The sequence below is a fragment of the Chrysochloris asiatica genome, unplaced genomic scaffold (genome assembly GCF_000296735.1).
Source record: "Chrysochloris asiatica unplaced genomic scaffold, ChrAsi1.0 scaffold00023, whole genome shotgun sequence".
Lineage (NCBI taxonomy): Eukaryota > Metazoa > Chordata > Mammalia > Afrosoricida > Chrysochloridae > Chrysochloris > Chrysochloris asiatica.
This window is the reverse complement of record NW_006408541.1, coordinates 14503094-14523411: the sequence shown is the minus strand read 5'-3', so window position 1 is coordinate 14523411 and position 20318 is coordinate 14503094. Positions and strand designations below refer to the sequence as shown.

Genomic DNA, 20318 nt, shown 5'->3' with positions numbered 1-20318 from the left:
GGGGGTGGGGGAGGGGCGGGACAAGACAGGGAAAAGGTTGCAGGCACATGCGGCAATGAACCAGGTGTGAAGGTCTAGTCAGTTCCACCAGGGACTGAGAGGGTTCTGATGGGGCCGAACCAGACTGTCTGCTTCTGGGTCCAGGCAGGTGCAGACCCTGTAAAGTGAGGGTGTCTGCCGCTGGCTTGACTAATTGGCCACTTTAGGGTCAGTGTCACTTCTGACTGGTCAGGACCCAGACCTGAGGACTGCGTGAACTTCTTGAACATCACTCCTCCATATCCGGAGCCTTGCAGGTCAGTAAAGACGACAATTCAGAGGCATCCTTTGGTCAGGCCACACAGGTGGGCTCTGCTCCCATCCAGGCCCCTGAGCACCTGTAAGACCCGGGAACCCTGGCATGATGCCTAGGAGGGGGCGGGGCGGGGAATGCCTGGGGAAAATCACAGCTATGATTTCCTGCCCAGTGGAATGGGGCTCCATTATCCAAAATAAAGTTAAAATACAATATGAAGACTGCCCTTTCTGTAACCTGCCAGGTGACCTTGGGAAGTCCTCAAAAGGACCTTTTACAGAGAGGGAAACTGAGGTGTAGAGTGGTAACAGAGACTAATACTGTCCTCCATATGACCCACAAAACCAATGTCCCTTCTGCGTAGAATGCTGTCCCTCTCTGTGGGCACTCTCTGTCTCTGTCCCCTCCCAGCCCCCTCCCCCATCAGTGTCACCCCAAACACAGGAACCTGCAGACCAAAAAGATCACCGCTTCCTTTTTTGTATTATAAACTGACTTTTAATAATAATAAAAAAATCTATCCTGGATTTAAGGAGGAGAGTCTGTACATTTGAAAGTAAGCCAGTGCACAGTGCCCTGGCCCTCGGGGGCCGCTCCGTTTCCTGCAGCAGCACAGATCCTCGCTCACGTGTGTCCTGCGAGAAGACCACCTCCAGTTGGTGGTGGCAGAAGAGGGGTGGTGGTCCCTGAGGACCTTGATGGTGCAGGCTTCAAGTCCCCTGGCTCCTTGCCTGACCGCGCCCACCAACCACAGGTGGCAAAACCCTCCCAGGCACACAGGGGGACACGCTGCTGAGGGGGTCCCCGAGTGATCCGCCCCCCCCCCAGAAGCAGGCAGACTGGTTTCCTGCTTCTCTGGCTGGCTGAGAAGTCCCAAATGCCCTGCTCTGAAAAGCTATCATCAAAACAATAAATTACAAAAGCCACTAACTGATGTTGCCCAAAGACCCACCCCTTTTGCCTGTGTAACAGACACCTACATGGGGGTGGAGAAAAAGCATCTCAGGTGGGTGGTTCAAATCCCCACCACCACCAACTCTCAAACCCCTGCAGCGAGTCCTTCTAAGAGAACAAAGAAATCTGGTCAACCATGACCACGTGCAGCACCTGAGGGGGTGGGAAAGGACATCAGTCCCTACCTGCAAGCCATACTTTAAGACCCTAACTATTAGAAGAGATGAAATACTGACCTTTTTTTTGAATTTTCAATAATTTAGTTTTTCTTTCTTTTTTTAGTAGAAATGGGAAAAACTGTCAATACTATCTTATTTTGGTCCCCTGTTAGACAATATACCTTTTCTTTGAAATTGAAAATGTCAAATATAATATCATCACACATCCCCTCCTCCCCCAAAAAATAAAGATCTTGACAACATCAACACCAGGAAATTCCCAAGGACACCACAGGGCTCTCATGCCCTATGCATACAGTCCGAGCAATCCTGGCTCTGACGGTGGTGGTGTTGGTAGCTGGCGCAGCTCTCAGGTGCTCCCTTGGGAACAAGTGTGGTGTCCGCCCTGTCCTCTGTCTCTCCTAGTGGGGCCCGGCTCTTCGGAGTTCACCAAGCAGGTTAGTACAGGGTTAGGTGTTGGTCTGGAAGCTGAGATGAGGAGATGGGGGCAGCTTGGAATGTGGACATGGAAGGGAACCGGTGGCTTCAAAAAGTGCAGGGGCATCATCCCAAAAGCAAGTCCACCGGGCTCCAGCTGGTATGCCCACGAGTTCACCCCATGACGTTGGGGCTTGGGAACAGGAGCCAGGTCCTTCCTGTCTGTGTCCATCAGCTCTGTGGGCGCCCAGCTCCCCTCGGGCTTCCAGCAAAAGTGGGGAGCACGTGTCAGCTGGGCCTGAACAGCTAGCTGCAGCTCTACGGAAGCAGGGTTCAGGCTTCTCCTCAGGGAGGCAGGGAGGAGCTGGGGCAGCTAAGCACAGACCCCAGCCACCTCCTGAGAAAGCCGTGAGGCCGCTCTGTCCTTCCAAATCCCCACTCTGGAGGGCGCTGCCCAGCACGGGACAGCTTGGGTTTCAGAGGTCTCCGTCCACCGGCGGCTGGCAGAGGCGGTAGAGCCTAAGGAATGGAGGAAGAGGGTCAAGAGGTACCGGGGCCGATTATTATTATTTCAACTTTGATCTGAACACGTAATTCGTTCCTAGAAAACAAAACTCAGTAGGTATAAGAAGATTCAGGTCCCTGGGTGGTGCATATGGTCTGCCTGTAGCTGATAACCAAAAAGTTGCCGGTTCAAGCCCACCCAGCAAAACCAAAGAAGAAAGCTCTGTCAGTTTGCTTCTGTAAATGAAGTCCAAGAAAACCCTAGAGAGCTGTTCTACTCTGTAACACATGGGCCTCCTAAATCACAAGTCAACAGTGAAAACAGAAAATTAACAACAAAAAGATACAGTGTAGAAAATATTTGTTCTGCCGGCTTCCCACCCACTTCCCAGGGCCAGCCCTGGAGCCAGTTTCTTCAGCAACTTTGAGTGGTGGTCAGGACACGCATGTGTGTGCATGTATGTGTTTACATACATGTACGGCTATGTATTTGTGTGTGCACACAATTTTCCACATGAATGGTGGTTAACTAGACAGAGAGCCTGCCTTTGATTGTTTCACATTGCAGATCTTGGGAAGCTGCTCTGGTCTCCTTGATGGGGTTTAAGCTGGGGAGGGCAAGTCTAATCTGCTGTGAACAATGGGGATTTGGAGGCAGGGGGTCCAGAGAAGAGGCCACCAGATGACAGGGGCAAAGAGGAAAAGGGAGGTAGGCGGATTTTTGTTTTGTTTTTTCCATCTATTCAGCAGTTTACATAGGGAAACCCCTTTGGAAAGCTGCAGGTAGCCTTCTAATCATAAATTCAACTCTTGGCCAGCTTTCCAAAGAGCCCCGTGACTCTTACTCTAGGGCTAGACTGCCTGTGTTCAGATCCCAGCTCTGCCATTTACCAGCTGTGTGGCCTTGGGCAAGACACTTACCCTCTCTGTGCCTCAGTCCCCACACCTGCCCACTGGGGACAATAACAGTGTTTTGCTCCTTGGTTCATCTCCTGGGGCAGAGTAAGTGCCACACAGAACAGAAACGAGATGTGGGGACAGAGCACATGCAGTAGCTGGTAAAACTGACCACGTCTGCATTTGAGCTCCTAGTACTGCTTCCGCGCCCATGGCCTGACACTGCCAGTGCACAGAGCCCTGGTGGCGCCACGGTGTAGCGCTCAGCTGCTAACCAAAAGGTTGGTGGTTCAAACCCACCAGCTGCTCCTCCGGAGAACGGTGAGACCGTTTACTCCCACAGCAGTTTTGTTATTGGTAGGTGCCATCGAATCGTTTTACAGCCTGGGAAACCCTACGGAGCTAGTTCTCCTTTGTCCTTTTGCTTTGCTATGGGTTGGAATCCATTTGACAATTGTGGGTGTGGTTTGGGTTTGCCAATGCACTGTGGTTAAAGAAGACATTATCGTCCGACCAGCAAGAGAAGAAAAATCAGAGACGCTTGTTAGTACTTTTGATACTGCTTTTGAATCAATCTGTTTTCATATAAATAGATAAAAACTGTGAGCAGGAATGATATCAAACTGGGGCAAGGGAGAAAGAGTGAAAGGGGTTCATATTCAGAACAGGGCCTAGCACATGGTTAGGACCCTAAGAAGGTTTTTAAAGTCACGTGGAGAGACGGTGCGGATGAAGGAAGCCAGAGGACTGAAGGGCTACTACTGCATGCAGTGAGGGCAGAGCCAGGGGACAGGGTGGTCACATAAACCACCCACGGCTCATCTCAGGGACTTTGTCCATCTCCCCGGCCGGAGCAGGCACTCCGTGAGGAGGCAACACACTAAGTCCTATTGGTCCCTCTCCAGAGTGGAGACCCCATAAACTGAGAAGTGAGGTCCCATCTGGGCACCAGAGTCTGGGACCTGGGCCCCAGGGAAAGAGGAGGGAAGGACCAGTCACTCACCGCGGTGCACCCTGGGGCATCTGATCCTTGACTCGGAGGTTTTTGGCCAGAATCTCCACCCTGGGGCCCTGGAGAGAGAGAATCCAGCTAGGCCTGCCTCCTCACAACAGCCCAGGGTGTGTGAGGTAAGGATAAGGAGCAAACCAAAATCCCTTGGAGCAGATATCCTTGGCCCCTTCAGACAGAGAGAGGGCAGCTATTGGCACTGCCCAGCCCCTCACCTGCTTCCGCATGATGTCCGTGGCCTGCATGATGCACTTGGGTAGCAACCCGTGGCTTCGGGCCAAGATAGCCGCCTGCTCCAGGGAGACGCTGAGGGTGCTCCTGTGAGAGGGACAGCAGGACTGGCACCCAAGGTGGCACAATGGGAGCTGGTGCCTCCCGGACCCTCCATGACCTCCCCCAACCAAAGACCCCTCCACTCTCCCCAGCCCTACTCCTGCTTCAGGTATCTCCCCTCAGACCAAACCCCAAACCCACTGCTGTGCATGCCATCTGGCGGGTCCCCGGTCCCTCTCGTCCCTGAGGGTCCAGCGCTCACCTCTGCATGCCAGTGCCGCACATGGCAATCTGGCATGCCCCCAGGCGGTAGCAGAGCTCGGAGGAGATAGGGATGAGGCCGGCGCCCAGGCTCCCACCGGCACCAGGTTTAGGGTGGACGAGGGACTTCATGAGACGGCAGAGCTCATCCAGGGCATTGATGGGTCTGATGAGCTGTGAAGTGCACCCACCCAGACACAGTGAGGGGAGGTGCCCATGCCCCCCAGCCCCCACCGTGGCCTCCCTTCCAGTCTGGTTCTGCTACAGCAGCTGTCCTCTAAGCTCACTGCTGTGGTCCAATTGACCAACCACAAGCACTGCTCAAGGACCATCTATGGCTCCCTACTGTCCTGAAAGCTGGCTCATCACAGGTTTCAGACCTGAGCTTCCAACCTAATTCTTGCCCAAGTATGCCCCCAACTAAGACCAAGCACAGCCACCTGTCCCACCTTCTCCAAAACTGTTGGGACGAGCTCAAGCATGCACCCAGAATGAGCCTTCCTGTACCCAGCTCTGCCTGATCATTCCACAGGGGACAGGATGATGATTTGGTAACTTGCTTCCGGCTTGGGGTGATCTTTGGCCAGCCAGACTATGAACTCCTGAAGAGTTCCCCCACTTCCTGGGAGTCCCCAAGCTCACAGCCCAAGGGCTACCACTCCAAAATAATGGTCAAGAGAGATGCATTGTGGGTAAGAGGCAGAGAGCACAAATGAGTCACCAGGAGGTGGATGCTGCCCTCCCCAGCACTGGCCAACAGTGACAAAACCGAGAAACCTCCATTTTTATGAGAAGTCTTTTGATTTTTAATGGCTGGCAGGCAACTAATTCAAAAGAACCACCACCATACATTGGCTGTGTCTGGCCAGGACTCCCTACTCTGGCCCATACGAAGCTCCTGAGTTCAGAGAAATGCTGAGGTAAACAAAGGAATGGGTACCACTGAAAATCAATCTTCTGTGGAACGCCACCAAAGCGGAGGAAGAAGCTGGAATTCCCAGAATGGGGAGGGAGCTATCCTGGAAGGCTTTCAGGAGGAGGGCCCCCAGAGTCCCCGGCCCCAGCCCAGCTTCACTTGGGGCAGAGGTGGCAGGGGAGACACACCTGGTCTATCTTCACCGCGGTGGTGCTGGCATCTGTGGGCAGGTTAGACCGTTCCAGGTAAAACGCCCTGAGAGAGAAAAGTGAGGCTGAGGGAGCGTCCCAACTTCTTCGCCCACAGCTGCTCCAAGAGAAATTGCCCAGAGCACCTTGGAAAGCTTCCAGCACCAAGTCACCTGTCCCTGCAACAGCCCCACGGGGAAAGCAAGAAGGGGCCTCTGGGGCTCTCCTAATGCCACCTCCTCAGAGCAGCCCTCCTGGATTGCCCTGTCCTGGCACACACACACACACCCCTCAATCTCCAACCCCTTGTCTTGCTTTATTCTCACCACCTGACACTTCACTTTGCTCTCAGTCTATTGTTCCTCTCCCCATCCAGTAGAGGGGTTAGCGAGCTTTTTCTGTCAAGAGCCAAACAGTATTTTCAGCTGTGTGGACAGAACAGATGGTCTCTCTCACCACTGCTCAACCTTATGACAATAGGTAAACAAAAGAGCATGACTGTGTTTTAATAAAACTTTATTTACAAAACCAAGGAGTGGGCCGGATTTTGCCAACCCCCGTTGAAGAAGACAAGCTCTATGAAGAACAGACTTTGTTCTGCTCATGACACACCCAACAAGCATTCTGAACAGAGCCTGGCCCAGAAAAGACCTCAGTGAGCAGCTGCGGATTGCATGAGGGCACGAACGTTTGTTCAGAGGGGAGACTTCACAAATGCACAGAGTTTGACAATATGCTTGGATGTTTTCCCTGACAAATGACAGCAGCCCTTTTTCTATTTCTAAATGGGACAACTCGAACCCCACCAGGGATAGCGTCTTACACACAATTCAAGATGCAGGTGTCCTGAGTCTTGGCCCACCTCACCTGTGCCCTCATCACATCAGGAGAATGTGAGACAGAAAATGGGGAGATGCTGGAAAACATACGAATTCCCTGGGCCTTGTAGAATCTGACCCTCACTCCCTGCCCTTCTCCTGGATGCTCGCTTCTGAGCCGGGTGGAGGCCTAGGGCTTGAAAACCTCTAAGAACCCCCAAGGCCCTATCCTGGCTCCCACCCCCCACAGAATAAAACAGGAGGCTCATCTCATTGGCAGGACCGGCTTTGGAGCCAAACAAACCCGACTCCAAACCCAACTTCCACCCCAATTCCCACCCCGACACCCCAGCAGGTACCTGAGTTTGCGGTAATACTGCTGAACCTTCTCCAGGGACTGGGCGTTGATCTCCTGCTGCAAATCCTCCGTTGCTGGGCTGCCTGGAGGCAGTACCTCCACGTTCTCCAGAGCTGTCAGGAGAGCCATAGGAGGGGAGGGGAGGGGTGTTCAGCGTCCCATCCCCTGGGGGGGGGGGGTCCATCCCCGGGGTACCACCCAGCCCCAAAGCTCACATCTCGTGAAGAGCACCGTGTGCAGCCTCAGGCTGGCCCCGCTCTCCAGGCGGGAGGGCAGCTTGGAGAAATGGTAGCTGTCGAGGTAGAAGATGACCTTCAGTGCCTGCCTGCTGCCCTCGATGTGGTAGAAGACGTTGGTGTCTGTGGGCAGACAAGGCGGGGCTGGGTGGTTCATGGGAGCAAGAGGAATCTGCCTGTTCTCCCCATCCCAGAGGGATCGCCTCAGACTCCCTTGTCCTTCCACCCTAAGCTGGCCTCCTGAGAGGTTCATGTCCACACACCCCAGAGACAGAACCTCATATCTTGTCTTCTCACCCCAGAGAGGCAGCTTCAGCCCTCCTTGTCCACTCACTTTCAAGAACTCTCCATGTTCTCCTACTTGAGGTTACAGACTCAAACCCCCCTACCCTTCCACTCTACAGCCCCATCCTCCAGTCCCCAGAAGCAGCCTCTGAGCTCCCGTCCCACCGACATCAGTAGGTCCTGTGGCCACTGATACCTCTGAACCCTGCCCAGCTGGGAAGCTGGCGGGGTCATCTTTAGAGTTCCACCCATGTGTTTTTTTGCCATAGCGCTGTAGGTTAATGCGCTAGACTGCAAAGTCAGTTTGAAATGCAAGGTTGGCAGTTCAAGCTCACCAGCCGCTCCTTGGAAACCCTACACAGGGTCACTATGAGTCAGAATCACTCGATGGCACTTATAACAACAAACCTGGTTACTCAAGCCTCTAGCTGGAAAAAAGCTGCCCTCCAAACACAACCTACATCATATTCACCCCCAAAAGCAAGGAGGGGCCTGGGAAGGGCTAGCTCTGGCCCCCTGATGCTCCTGATTCCGCTCATCAATCGAGTCCCCCTGCAGCCTCCACATAGCCCTGCAGACCAGCAGCCTCTGCCATCAGCTGAAACTGGTTCCCAACCAGAAACCCACTGTTCTTGAGAATCCACTCTGGGATGCCACCTGAGGAGAGGGCAAGGTCTGAGGCTAACCCTCTATTCTAAGCCGAAACAACGGTGCCCCAAGGAGGTAACCCTGGGTTCTAAGAGGCAGGTGAAAGAGTCTTATTGGTTTCATATCGAAAGTGTAATTAGACAGACAGGACATACACAAGTGTACAATGTATTCGTGGTGTTAAAATGTCCTGGGGGCATGGTGAAAAGGAAAAAAAGGTCTAAAAGTCTCCATATGAAGGTTTGAAAAAAAAGGCTGCGAAGCCCTGGTCTTTCTCAAACCAGGGATCATGGGATCACCTGGAGGGTCCGTTAACACAGAGATTCTGGGTACCACTCGCAGCGTCTTGCAGTCAGTAGGTCTGGGAGGGCTAAGAACTGACCTTGATGGTGGAATGAGCTACATGTGGGGCTGCAGTTCGACCCCACCAGCCACTCTTGGGAGAAAGATGAGGCTGTCTGCCCCCATAAAGATTTACAGTCTCAGAAACCCTAAGGGGCCTACTTTGTCCTGTGGGGTCACAATGAGTCGGAATTCACTACATGGCACTGAGGATTTTTTGGATGTGGGTTCGGGGCCCACATTTGGAAAATCACGGCTCTAGGTTCAAGGTGAGTTGTCAGCCTATCATTGCACACCAACATCACCGATGCCAGGGCCCCATCCCATAAACAGAATCAGAATCTTGGGGGCTGATATATCAGTATCTGAAAAGCTCTGTAGTTAATCCCATGCACAAGCAGGGCTGAAAGTGCTGAGCTAGACAGTGAGGTCCAGGAGAGCAGGAATCATGGTCTTAGAGCCAAACACTGTTCTTGGTACAGAGTACATGGTCATACTTATGGAGGGGGTGGGGGGTGGATGGATGGATGGATGGGTGGGTGGGTAAAGGGATGGGCTGGTGCATGGAGGAATAAAGTGATGGATGGGTGAGTGGATGGGTAGAGGGGTGGGTGGGTGAGTGGGTGGAGGGATGGGCAGGTGTGTGGAGTAATAAAGTGATGGATGGGTGGGTGTATGGGTGGAGGGGTAGGTAGATGGATGGAGGGGTGGAGGGATGGGTGGGTAGGTGGGTGGATGGATGGAGGGGTGGAGGGATTGTGGGTGGGTGGAGGGATGGGTGGGTGGGTGGATGGATGGATGGGTAGAGTGGAGGGAGGAAGGAAAAACTTAGCTAATTATTGTATAAGTCCCAACAAAAATCTATCATGAGATCAAACTGACAACAACAACTCAAAAGGTTGGACGGGAAACTTAGAGGGCAGTGGGTCTAACTAAGGCGATGGTGGGTGGAACAATGTAGAAGATGGCAGCGAGAACACTGGTACAACTTGAAGAATGCGGCCAATGTCACTAAATTGTACGAGTAGAAACTGTTGAAATGGTGTATCCTTTCACCAAAATAAAATGTAAAAATCTTAACTGGTCTTTGCACCAAAGAAAGGACTTGAGAGAGGGATTTTTAAAGGAGCTAGGTACAAAGTGTTCTCTTTTAAGGGTTGCTCGAGATGGTTGTGTGCCCCTGAAGTTCAGCTTTGAGGATAGGGCAGGAGATGGGCAGGGTGGTCCCAGAACAATCCTCTCCCCCACCCCACCGCCCACCCCCAGCCACCGGACCCCAGCCCTCCTGGTGTACGTGGGAGGAACCACTCACTAGCCACATAATTTTCATCCAGCTGCTTAAAAGAGAAGGTAACATTGTCCAGCTCCGACAAGGTCACCCAGAGGTCCTCCAGCATGGTCCGTTCCTCCTTCTGTCAGAAGAAGACAGGGCAGAGAATTCTCAGACGTCAGTTGAGAAAGGGTGGGGTGTGCCACTGGCTGAATATGCAACAAGAAGTCACAGCTATGCTTTCCAGGGCCCCCAGAGGTTCGCTCCGCAGGCGCGCCTGTGTGCAGCATCGGCCAGCAGAGGGCGCTGAGGCCACCAGACAGCAGCTCTGGCTACAGAAAGCCAAGCAGAGGTGGGGAGCTCCCACCTGGACCCAAGGGGTAGAGGAGGACACAGTGAAACAAGCCAGTGTCTCTGCAGGCTCCATTCCCGGGGGTGGGGGTGGGGGGTTCATCGGCTTTAAGTAGCAGCACCCAGAATGCCAAGGCACTGGCTCTCCGGACCCTGAGAAACTGGTCCGATTCTGAGCCTTAAACAGGGTGGGCAAGGGAGAAACCAGGTGTAGATGAAGCAGGTGATTGGGCCCTTGAAGCAGACTTCCAAGGTTCAAATCCTGGCTCTGGGAACCTCGTTTCCACATCCTTGAAATATGGGTGGTGGAGGACCCACCTCAGGTCTCGACAAGAACTAGATTGGACGGTCTGCACACCAAGTTTTGCTGGAGTGTTATAATCATCTCTACGGACTCACCCCATCCAGCGGCTGTGTGTTTCCCAAAGTATCAAAGTCAGTCCACCCCCCAACTCTGCTCCAAAGCCTCCGATGGATCCCACTCCACTCAAAGTAACAGTCAAAGTCCTTACAGAGAGTGGCCTGCAAGGCCCCACACACTCTGACTCCATTCACTGTCAGTCCTCCCCTCCACTCTCATTCCGTAACTAGTCCTGCCTCAGGGCCTTTGTACCTCCCCCAATTTCCTCATAGCTCACTCCCTGCCCTCCTTAGGTCAGAGGTCACCCCCTCAGGGAGGCCTTCACTGGTCACCTCGTCTAAACTTCCAACCACCACCCCAGACCTTCCTGGCCGACTGTTGTGTGATTTTTCTCCTCACCCCTATCAGTACATACCAGAGTTTCCAGTCTCAGCACTCTTGGCATTTTGTGCTGAACAGCTCTTTGTTGGGGGTTGTCCTGGGCATTGTCAGATGTCCAACTGCACCCCTGCCTTCTACCCCTGAGATGCCAGAAGCATCACCCTTTCATTGATGATCATCCAAAATGGGGGATGGAGGCAAGATCACCCCAAAACCAAACCAAACCTGTTGCTGTTGAGTTGATTCTGATCCACCAAGACTCTATATCCACTGAGGGCTGAGTAGAACTGCCCCAGGGGTCTCCAAGGCTGTGACTGTCATGGAAGCAGATTATCACATCTTTCTCCTATAGGTCCGAACTGACCTTTGGGTTAGCAGTCAAATGCGTTAACCACCAGAACTCCTTGGTTTATACCATACATTTTAGTTATCTAATTGCTTATGTTTGTCTCCCTTGAGTAGAATATAAGACCCCTAAAAGGAGCTCTAATAACATTGTGGTTACAGTCAGGCTGCCAATCTCAAGGTCAGCAGTTTGAAACTGACAGCTGTTCTGCGGGAGAAAGATGAGGCTTTCTACTCCTGTAAAGAGTTATAGCCTCAGAAACCCTATACAGGGTGGCTGTGAGTCAGAACCGACTCCACACCACCACCACTACCACCAGTGGGATATAAAGGAGCTCTGGTAGCATAGTGGTTATGAGTCAGGCTGCTAACCTCAAGGTCAGCAGTTTGAAACTATCAGCCGTTTCGCAGGAGAAAGATGAGGCTTTCTGCTCCCGTTAAGATTTACAGCCTTGGAAACCCTATACAGGGTCACTATGAATTGGAACTGATTCCACATAACCACCACCATGTAGTGGTAGGACTCCTGGTGTGGCCCTGTAGGCTCAGTACCGGACTGCAAACCATAGGTCGGCAGTTCAAACCCACCAGCTGCTCCTTGGAAGCCTATACAGGGCTGCTGTGAGTCTAAACCGACTCAGCGGCTCTTAGCAACAACAAAGTAGGAAACAGGACTTCTGATATGGCACTGTAGGGTCAGGACTGGACTGCAAACCACAAAGCTGGCAGTCTGAACCCATCAGCTGATCTCTGAAACCCTATACAGGGTCACTATGAGTCGGAACCAACTTGATGGCACTAAGCAAGTAGGATATAGGGAGTCCTGGTGTGGTGCTGTACTGCTAACCACAAGATCGGCAGTTCAAGCTCACCAGTCACTCCTTGGAACCGACTCCATGGCACTTAGCAACAACAACAGCAACAGGCTATAGAGACTCCGTTTTGTTCACAGACTATTTATTCCCAGGGCCCAGAACAGAAGCATATAGTAAGTGCTCAATAAACAGCATCTGAAGGAACAACTGAGCAAGCGAGCGTTCAAGAGAGGAGGCACTCACTGTGTGCCGTGCCCAAGGCAGGCCACTGAGGCCTGGTCCCGCCTCCCCACCCTCACTCACCACAGTGGCCGGTGAGAGCAGGGACTGCCAGTGCAGCAGGACACCGGTGGCCGCCACCTGCTCCAGCCACTTGCGGCTGGCGTCCCGGCTGCTCTCCTCGTATTCACCATTGTTGTTGTAACGGTAGCTCAGGGCCGCCAGCAGCTGCTCGGAGAAGGTGCACACAGCCGCCACCAGGGCCTGGCAGAAGATGGCGTCCCTACGTAGCTGCAGCTCAGTGTCTGGAAGCAGAGGGGGGTGGGGGGGGCTCCGGTGGAGTCACTGTGCAGGCCCACACCCCAAAGTCCCCTCAGGTGTGGGTCAAAACCAGCCTCCCAGAGACCACCCATCAAGGGCCACCTTGCCAAAAGCTAATTCTTTGGACATCCCAGCCACCAAAAACCAAGTCCACAAAACTGTATTCTCCAAAAGCCAAGTTTCCTAAAGACTCAGTTCTCTCAACAACCCATCTGCCTACTAAGGAAGACAGAACACACTTGTGGGTGGCTTCCCCAAACCCTCTGGCCTCAGCCCTTCTTCCATTTGCTCGGGATGTTTCAGCCTTGATGGCTGGATACCCAACTCCACGTTCTATAAGTGAGCCAGGAGGCATTTTAAGAAGCACTGTTTACTGCTTTGTTTATTTCAAGACCATACGACCTCCTCCTGGCCCTGCTCTTCACACTGGTTTTTAGAAATAATTTTTCTTTCTAATTTTTAGAGATTATTATTTTTAGAAATGATGAATCTCTCAGGCTCTCACTCCCTCACAGTCATTCCTTCAGCAGCTATTTATTCAGCACCTACTGTGTACTTCTGTCCTATGGTTGTTGTTAAGTGCCGTCGAGTCAAGTCCGACTCCTAACAAGCCTGTATATGGTTTCCCAGGAGCAGCTGGTAAGTTTGAAACTGCCACCTTGTGGTTCAAACCAGCCTTGCAGTCCAGTGTTTTTCCTACAGTGCCACACCAGAGCTTCCTTGGGAATCCAGGGAACCAGTGTCCTGCTGTTTTACTGGCAGTCTTCCTAATCATCAATCCTTGATCCCTGGTCCTTGTGCACACCCACCAAGGCCTGGGAGGAGGTGGCAAGTAAAAGGGCCCCAGGGGCCTGAGACCTGACCATGGACTCCAAAGGAGGACGTGAGGTCAGTAGTTCCTGTAGGTGCTAAAGGCCAGCATGTTGGTTCCCCCAAGCCAGGCCCTGAGGGACCATGGAAAGTGAGGCTGTGTGAGGGCTCCTGGGTCCTTGGGCAGAGCCTCACCTGTACACTTCAGAAGGGCCAGGAGTAGCTGGTTCTTCCCATCTGACAAGAGAAGACACAGAAAGAAGGGTGGGCTGAGAGGGGCTCACAGACAGATGAGAGACAAGCTGGGGTCCCCGCAGCCCAAGAGCTTGGACCCCTTTTCAGGGGCACTCTGGATTACACAACTGTGTTTTAGAAGCTTCTATTGAAAGAATTTCAGAAATGGGCATCCAGGGAATGGAGTCCCAACTGTCAGCCAGATCTGTTTACACAGACTGGCCAAAAAAGGTTAAAACTGGCCCTTTGAACTCCTGGGCTGAGGTGCTCTGTCCTACGCCTTGTACACACATGTGTGGGAACATGCTTAAGCATATGCAAATGTACACAGCTACATACACCCACCCAACATCGGATAACCACATGCACACTGTTACTGTTGTTAAGTGCTGTCAAGTCGGTTCCAACTCAAGAGAGATCCTGTATAGGGTTTCCCAAGAGCAGATGGTGGGCTTGAACTGCTGACCTTGTAGTTCATATTGACCTTGCAGTGCCACACCAGGACATAAACTTACATGCACATCTACCCGAGACACACATGTGCTGATACACATCCGTAGGTGCTTACACCCTACACAGTCACAACCCTAACATACATGTAGAAAAACTCTTTTCTCCCAGTCTCTTTCCTCCAGAAAGATGCTACTGGGTCCAGAAGGGGCTTAAAAGAAACATCTAAAAGGCACTTTGATTTATTTCTTTACATACATTCAGATCCTGAGGGGTACACGTAACAGAGGGCTGGGAGGTAATTCTAGCAGCAGCAGCAACACACACACTTACTGAGGACTGATAAAGGGTCAGGTGCTGTGTAAGGGCTTTATCTGCATAGATCCAGTGAGCTCTCACCATCACTGTAAGCCCATTTTACACATGAAGAAACCAACACACAGAAAGGCCAAGGAACTTCACATGCTCACACAGCTAACAAGTGGTAGAGCTGGGACTCAAACCCTGGCAGCTCACGCTCTTGACCAACTCTAGTTTTCGGGAACAGTGACCCAATTTACAGGTGACTGTTTTCTGGGTAATGGTTCAGAGTCCTTGTACTACCTGCTACCATGGCCAAATGTCTCCTGGTCTACCCCAGTCATCTCAAACTCAAAGGCTGACAAGCTAATGTAGCATGTCTGAAGCAGGGAGCGGTAGGGGCTAGTGTGAACTGGAATCATGGGGAGATGCAGGCTATGGAGATAGAGCCATTCCTAATCCCGCATCTACATCTTCCCCAGCCGACTGACCTTCCACATATCTCTGAATGTTGTCCACCAGCGTCTTGATGGAGTTGGGGAGGTTCCAGGGGTCTTCCTGGATGCTGATCTGGATTAAGTTCCGGCCACGGATGGTACACTCTTCTTTCTGTTTGAACTCTGGGGCAGGAAAGTGGCATGAGGGCCAGGGAAGGGACAGAGGTAGCTTTGGGGAAGGATGGCACAAAGGTCTATGTCCCATCACCAAACTCCAAAGCCCAGACTCCAACATCAAGAGCTTGGGCAGGTACATGGAGGGCAAATGTGTGGGAAGCGCGCCACTGCTTTTTGTACACACCCGTGGCAGACATCACTAATCAATCTCAGCATTCTTTCCAGCTACTCTGAGACCATGAATCCCTGCTGCTGCAACCAATCCAGTGCAGGCATAATTAAGCAATCACAGCATTCTTTTCTCCTAAACCTTATTCTTTTCTGCTAGCACCTTTTCTGCTAGCTGTGACCTGGATCACAAGCTGTATCCTAGTCTAACCTTGGCCTTACGCAGAGGAATAAGTCAAGGCACAAAGAGGGACAGTGAGTTAGTTGCCAAAAGTCACCCAGCTGGCTAGTGATACAGCTGAGGACCTGGATCTGGCTCCAGTAGGACCATTCAGAAAGACAAATAGGCCCAGGCTACAGCCCCACCCCAGGTTTCTAAGCTATTTGTGGGTTTGATGTTTCTGAGGGTGAGAGGTGATGGGTTTTCTGAGGTCAACTCCTTGGAGAGGGATGCTGCTGGCGACACCAGGGGTCCCCATTCTGGCACCTCACTTCCACACCCGCTTTCTGGACAACTGCCTGTCTGCTTCATAACTCCTGCACTCACTGGGAGCACTCTGAGGTCAAAGACAGTGTCAAGTTCATGTCAGAGTTCCCAGTACCCAGGATAAAGCCTGGTACAAGCTGGTTCTTGGGAATTATTGACTGGATGCATACATGGATGGGTGGGTGGATGGATGACGGATGGATGGGTCAGTAACAGGTGGGAGGAGAGGAAGATAGAAGAAATGGGTGAAGAAATGAATGGGTGGGTGGGTGAATGAGCTAGTGGATGGATGAACAAATGAGAAGGCAGGTGAGTAGATAGGTAAATGGGAGGAGAGGTCGGTGGGAGGAAGGACACAAGAAAATTCAATTCTTTCTCTACTAAACATTTCAAGAAGAAAGTCTTCAGTTTGGTGTTAACAGGTCAGTTAACACTTCTTAACTCCCTGATCGCTTTCTTGAATAAAGAGGTCATGGGTAGGCATCAGTATCGAGCTAGAATGTAATGACATTTTCCTGTTTCCACGGATGTAAGGTGATCATCAATGTGTGGCATGTTATACCAGTTTTCCATATGGAGGTGGTTTTGTAAGTTCCTTTTAAAATTAATTTTTAAAAGGGAGATTCTTATTTTACAATGTGATGAAATGTTTATCCAATGTTCAATAGTTTCTCCAACAATAATACAGGCAGCAAATGAAATGCTCTGTTGTTGTTGTTTTTTAATGTGAGGAGGTACACAGAACTGTGAATGAGTCTAAGCATCCGAAGTGAACATGTGAACATCTAAGGTTTGGCAAGCTCTAATCCAGCCCATACCTTCACATTACAGATGGGAAGGCTGAGACCCAGGAAGGCTGAGGGCTCAACCCAGGACTTGGCAAACTTTTTATGTAGAGTCAGAGGGCACAGACCCTCTCCCTCCTGGGTGCTAGAATCTCTGCTGGCCCTGCCTGGGGATTCTCATCTGCTCACCTTGCAAGCTGTGGTCCATGGGGAAATGCCTGGTCTCCTCAAAAGCCCTGCTCATGACTGGCCCCTTGAGAAGGGTGCTGATAGAGTCCACCTGGGTGACAAGGAGCTCTTGTGAGTTTGGCCCCAGAACCCACAGACCCTACCCCCAGCTCCCGGGTTTTGGGTTCTAACCAATCACATGACGGGTAGAAAGAAAGGTCCTACCTGGTTAAAGAGATGCTCTAGACAACCATGAAGCTTGTCCTGCTTGTCCGATGGGATCCGCATGTCACAGGGCAGCTCGTCCCCTGACAAGAGGAAGATGCCACGGCCATCAGACACTCACCTTCCCAACCTCTTTCCCAAAGAGACAACATAGCTACTGAATTCCAAAACCCGGGTGAGATTCAGGTCCAAGTCCTGGCTGTGTGTCATTGAACAAACCACTTGACCTCTCTGAGCTTCAGTTTCTTCATCTGCAACATGGGCAATAAGTGTTGTTATTACTCCCATTCTGCAAACAAGGAGATGAAGAACCGAGGGGAAGACCTGGGCCCCCAGCTTTTTCAGTTCCATCAGCTCACATAAGTTCCTCCCTAAGATCTCCCCAGGGACAGGTTTTTCTGACTGAGTGTCTTCATGTGATGAAATGTTTATCCAATGTTCAATCGTTTCTTCAATGTGACACCAGCTTTGTTATCTTCTGTGAAATTAAAGTATAATTAAAATCAAGTGTTTACACACAGACCACCTCTGAAAGGACATAAGAGACAGGAATGGTGGCAGCATGGGAACCGAGAGAGGCTGGGAACAAGAGCGGGAAGCCGGCTGTCATTGTGAATCATGAGCCATGTGGCATGTCACCTCGGTACAAAGTATATTAGATAGACTAAAATTTGTTAAAGGTTAAAACAAACAAAATCAAAAATAAATTACAGCCTTTCATTACAATTCCAAGTACTCAAAAAAACCAACCCAGTTGTCACTGAGTCAATTCCAACTCAAAGTGACACTACAGGAAAGGTAGGACTGCCCCATAGAGTTTCTGAAGCTGTAAACTTTACGGGAGAGGCCCTGATGGCACAGTGGTTAAGCACCCGGCTGCTAACCCAAAGGTCAGCAGTTCAAACCCTATAGAAGGACATGGCCATCGGCTTCTATAGAGACCACAGCCCACAATAAGTTTGGAGAAGTCAGCTCTGTGACAGCAGGGAGCTTTGTAATTTTCATTCACAGCTGAGCTACCAGCATTGAGCCCTTGGTGGTGCTGGTGGTGGTTGTGGTTGTGGTTGTGGTTGTGTGCCACTGAGTCCGTTCCAACCCACAGTAACTCTGTATGGGGCTTCCAAGGCTGTAAATCTTTATGGGAGCAGGAAGCCTCATCTTTTTCCCACAGAGCAACTGATAGATTTGAACTGCTAATCTTAGGGTTAGTAGCTCAACTAGTAACCCCTATGCTACGAGGGCTCCTTTAGCCCCTAGTGTTGTTATTGTTAAGTGCTGTGGAGTCAGTTTCAACTCATAGCAGCCCTGTGTAGGGTTTCCAAGGAGCATCTGGTGGGTTTGAACCACTGACCTTGGGGTTAACAGTCCAGTGCTTATCCTACAGCACCGCACCAGGACTCCAAGTAGATAGATGCTCAATAAATGTTAGAGTTTTCATGAATGAAAAGATTAAAGAAAGGGTTAGTTGATCCATAAAAAATACATTCATTTGGGTGAATGCATGCATATACTATGCAATATATAACACACTAGAGTAGAATACAGAAAGATATAAAATAAACAGAACAAAACCTGGCCGGGGAGGCCCCTCTCGCTCAGTCACACGACGCACCACTCACCAGAGCCCATCTCGTCACTGCCCAGGTAGGAGCTGTTACTTCTCACACTGGTGTAGGACAGAACTGAGTCCCGGTTACTGTTACACTCGCTGCAGAGAAGGGGTCCAGAGAAGGGGTAAGTCAGGTCCCAGAACCCACGTCCTGTAGCACACACTACAACCCGGCCACTGGGGTGGACAATCAGCCCAGGGAGGGAGCCATGGCAGACCACCAGTGTCTGGGGTAAGAGTCACTAGGTCTCTTTTCTGTGTCTGATGGTGGGGGTCCCAGGAAGCGTAGCAGGACAATGAATCACTTCTTTTGAGGTGTTACTGTGTCAGGTGTCCCCAACTGCCCCACATTGTTCCTCTTATGGGACAACCTGGTTCCTGCCCACACCTGCACATGCCACCCTCCAAGACAAGACTGTGCTCTGTCTCTCCAGCTGGGCCTTGCCTGAGAAGAAGGATGGTATTTTATTAGCTTACATCTCAAGAACTCAGAAGGTGGTAGGGAGTTAAAAGTCACCATCCTGAAATTTTCTCATTCAGCCTTTTTGACAGTTAAAGCCAATACTGGAGGATCCCAAAACGTCAGAATGGAAACCCAGAGAGATGTAAAACTTTGGATTGTGGGCACAAGGCCCCAAGAACACAAAGCGCTGAGTCAGCCAGGATGTTTTGTTAGGCACTTACCAAAAAGGCTGCAAAACACTCACCAGAGGCTAGTCCTCTAAAACCAGTAAGAATATAAAGCACTGGGGTGAAGGCCGTTCTCATCAAATTACATCATTTCTGGATTTTGACCCCATAAGATCAAAGCTTCCCTTTAAGCGTCTACTTGATCTACCATAATCAGATGTTACATGACCTCTATGGTAGGTTATGTGATATTTACATGCATTCTTTATTACAGGAAAATAAGTCTTGGTCTATCTAACATCGTGATCTTTTACTAATTAACCAACTCCCAAACAATTCTGATATCTCAGACTGAGGAGGAAAATCTAAAAATCAAACAATACAACAACAAAAACAAACTGCAGACGCACAAGAACACCCAAACTTGGAGAGGTACCCGTTTGACCTAGCCTCGATGGCCTGATAATCACAACTCGACTAGAGGAAAAATTTTTTTTTAATTTTTGATAAAGGAAACAAGTGTAAACTGCTACAATTTGTTGAACTTGACCAATACTTATGGATGCAGTAGTTCAAAATGCCAACTGAGAGGGAAGGAGTTTTCACATCAAGTATCAATGCTATCCCTTCTGTATACAGGTTATATAGAGACATGGGCAACTTAAGACATTGGCTACCTAAAATGAGGGATCGATAAAGACACAAAGTGACTGGCTTACAAGTTTTCAAGAATGAGTTTACTTTAAGAGTGTGCGGGGGAAGGTAAGAATCTCCACTGAATAGTTTTCATCTTGTCTAGACGGGGCTGGTGAAAAGAGATGGGGGTAAGATTATGATTCAATAGAGGGAAATTGTTACCATGACTAATTGCGACTGTCACAACTATAAAGGTAAAAGTTTTGTAACAAAAACAAGGGAGTAGTTAATCTTACAGTTCAGAAACAGAAGACCTTAGGACCATCAAGAGAGAAGAGCACAAACAGAATGTGGGACCCTATCCAGAGAAGCAGCGTCACCAGAGATGGAGGCAGAGATGAGGACATGGAGAGAGGGAACAGCTGAGGACTCTGGACTCTAGACTCAAGGAAAGAGAGGGACTGGGTGCTGGCGGCCAGGAGGCAGGCTTGCCTAATATGCCCTTTGGTTGTTTAAACTACTATATATTTCTGAATGTTTCTGTGTGCATTTCCTCCCC

At 50.6% G+C, this 20318-nt stretch overlaps 1 protein-coding gene across 1 annotated transcript in view; it reads right to left on the bottom strand.

The window, feature by feature from the left end:
• Positions 1-2321: 2321 nt before the first annotated feature.
• The window catches only part of PREX1 (phosphatidylinositol-3,4,5-trisphosphate-dependent Rac exchange factor 1), a 353334-nt gene continuing 335337 nt past the window's right edge, over positions 2322-20318 (bottom strand). The window contains exons 30-43 of the mRNA XM_006839328.1: positions 18504-18592; positions 16885-16967; positions 16681-16771; positions 14929-15057; positions 13649-13690; positions 12407-12627; positions 9893-9992; positions 7285-7428; positions 7071-7182; positions 5894-5960; positions 4791-4963; positions 4471-4573; positions 4250-4317; positions 2322-2364 (exon numbers count right to left, since the gene is read on the bottom strand). Coding sequence (XP_006839391.1) covers positions 2322-2364; positions 4250-4317; positions 4471-4573; positions 4791-4963; positions 5894-5960; positions 7071-7182; positions 7285-7428; positions 9893-9992; positions 12407-12627; positions 13649-13690; positions 14929-15057; positions 16681-16771; positions 16885-16967; positions 18504-18592 — 1465 coding nt within the window. The remainder of the gene's footprint in view (positions 2365-4249; positions 4318-4470; positions 4574-4790; positions 4964-5893; positions 5961-7070; positions 7183-7284; positions 7429-9892; positions 9993-12406; positions 12628-13648; positions 13691-14928; positions 15058-16680; positions 16772-16884; positions 16968-18503; positions 18593-20318) is intronic.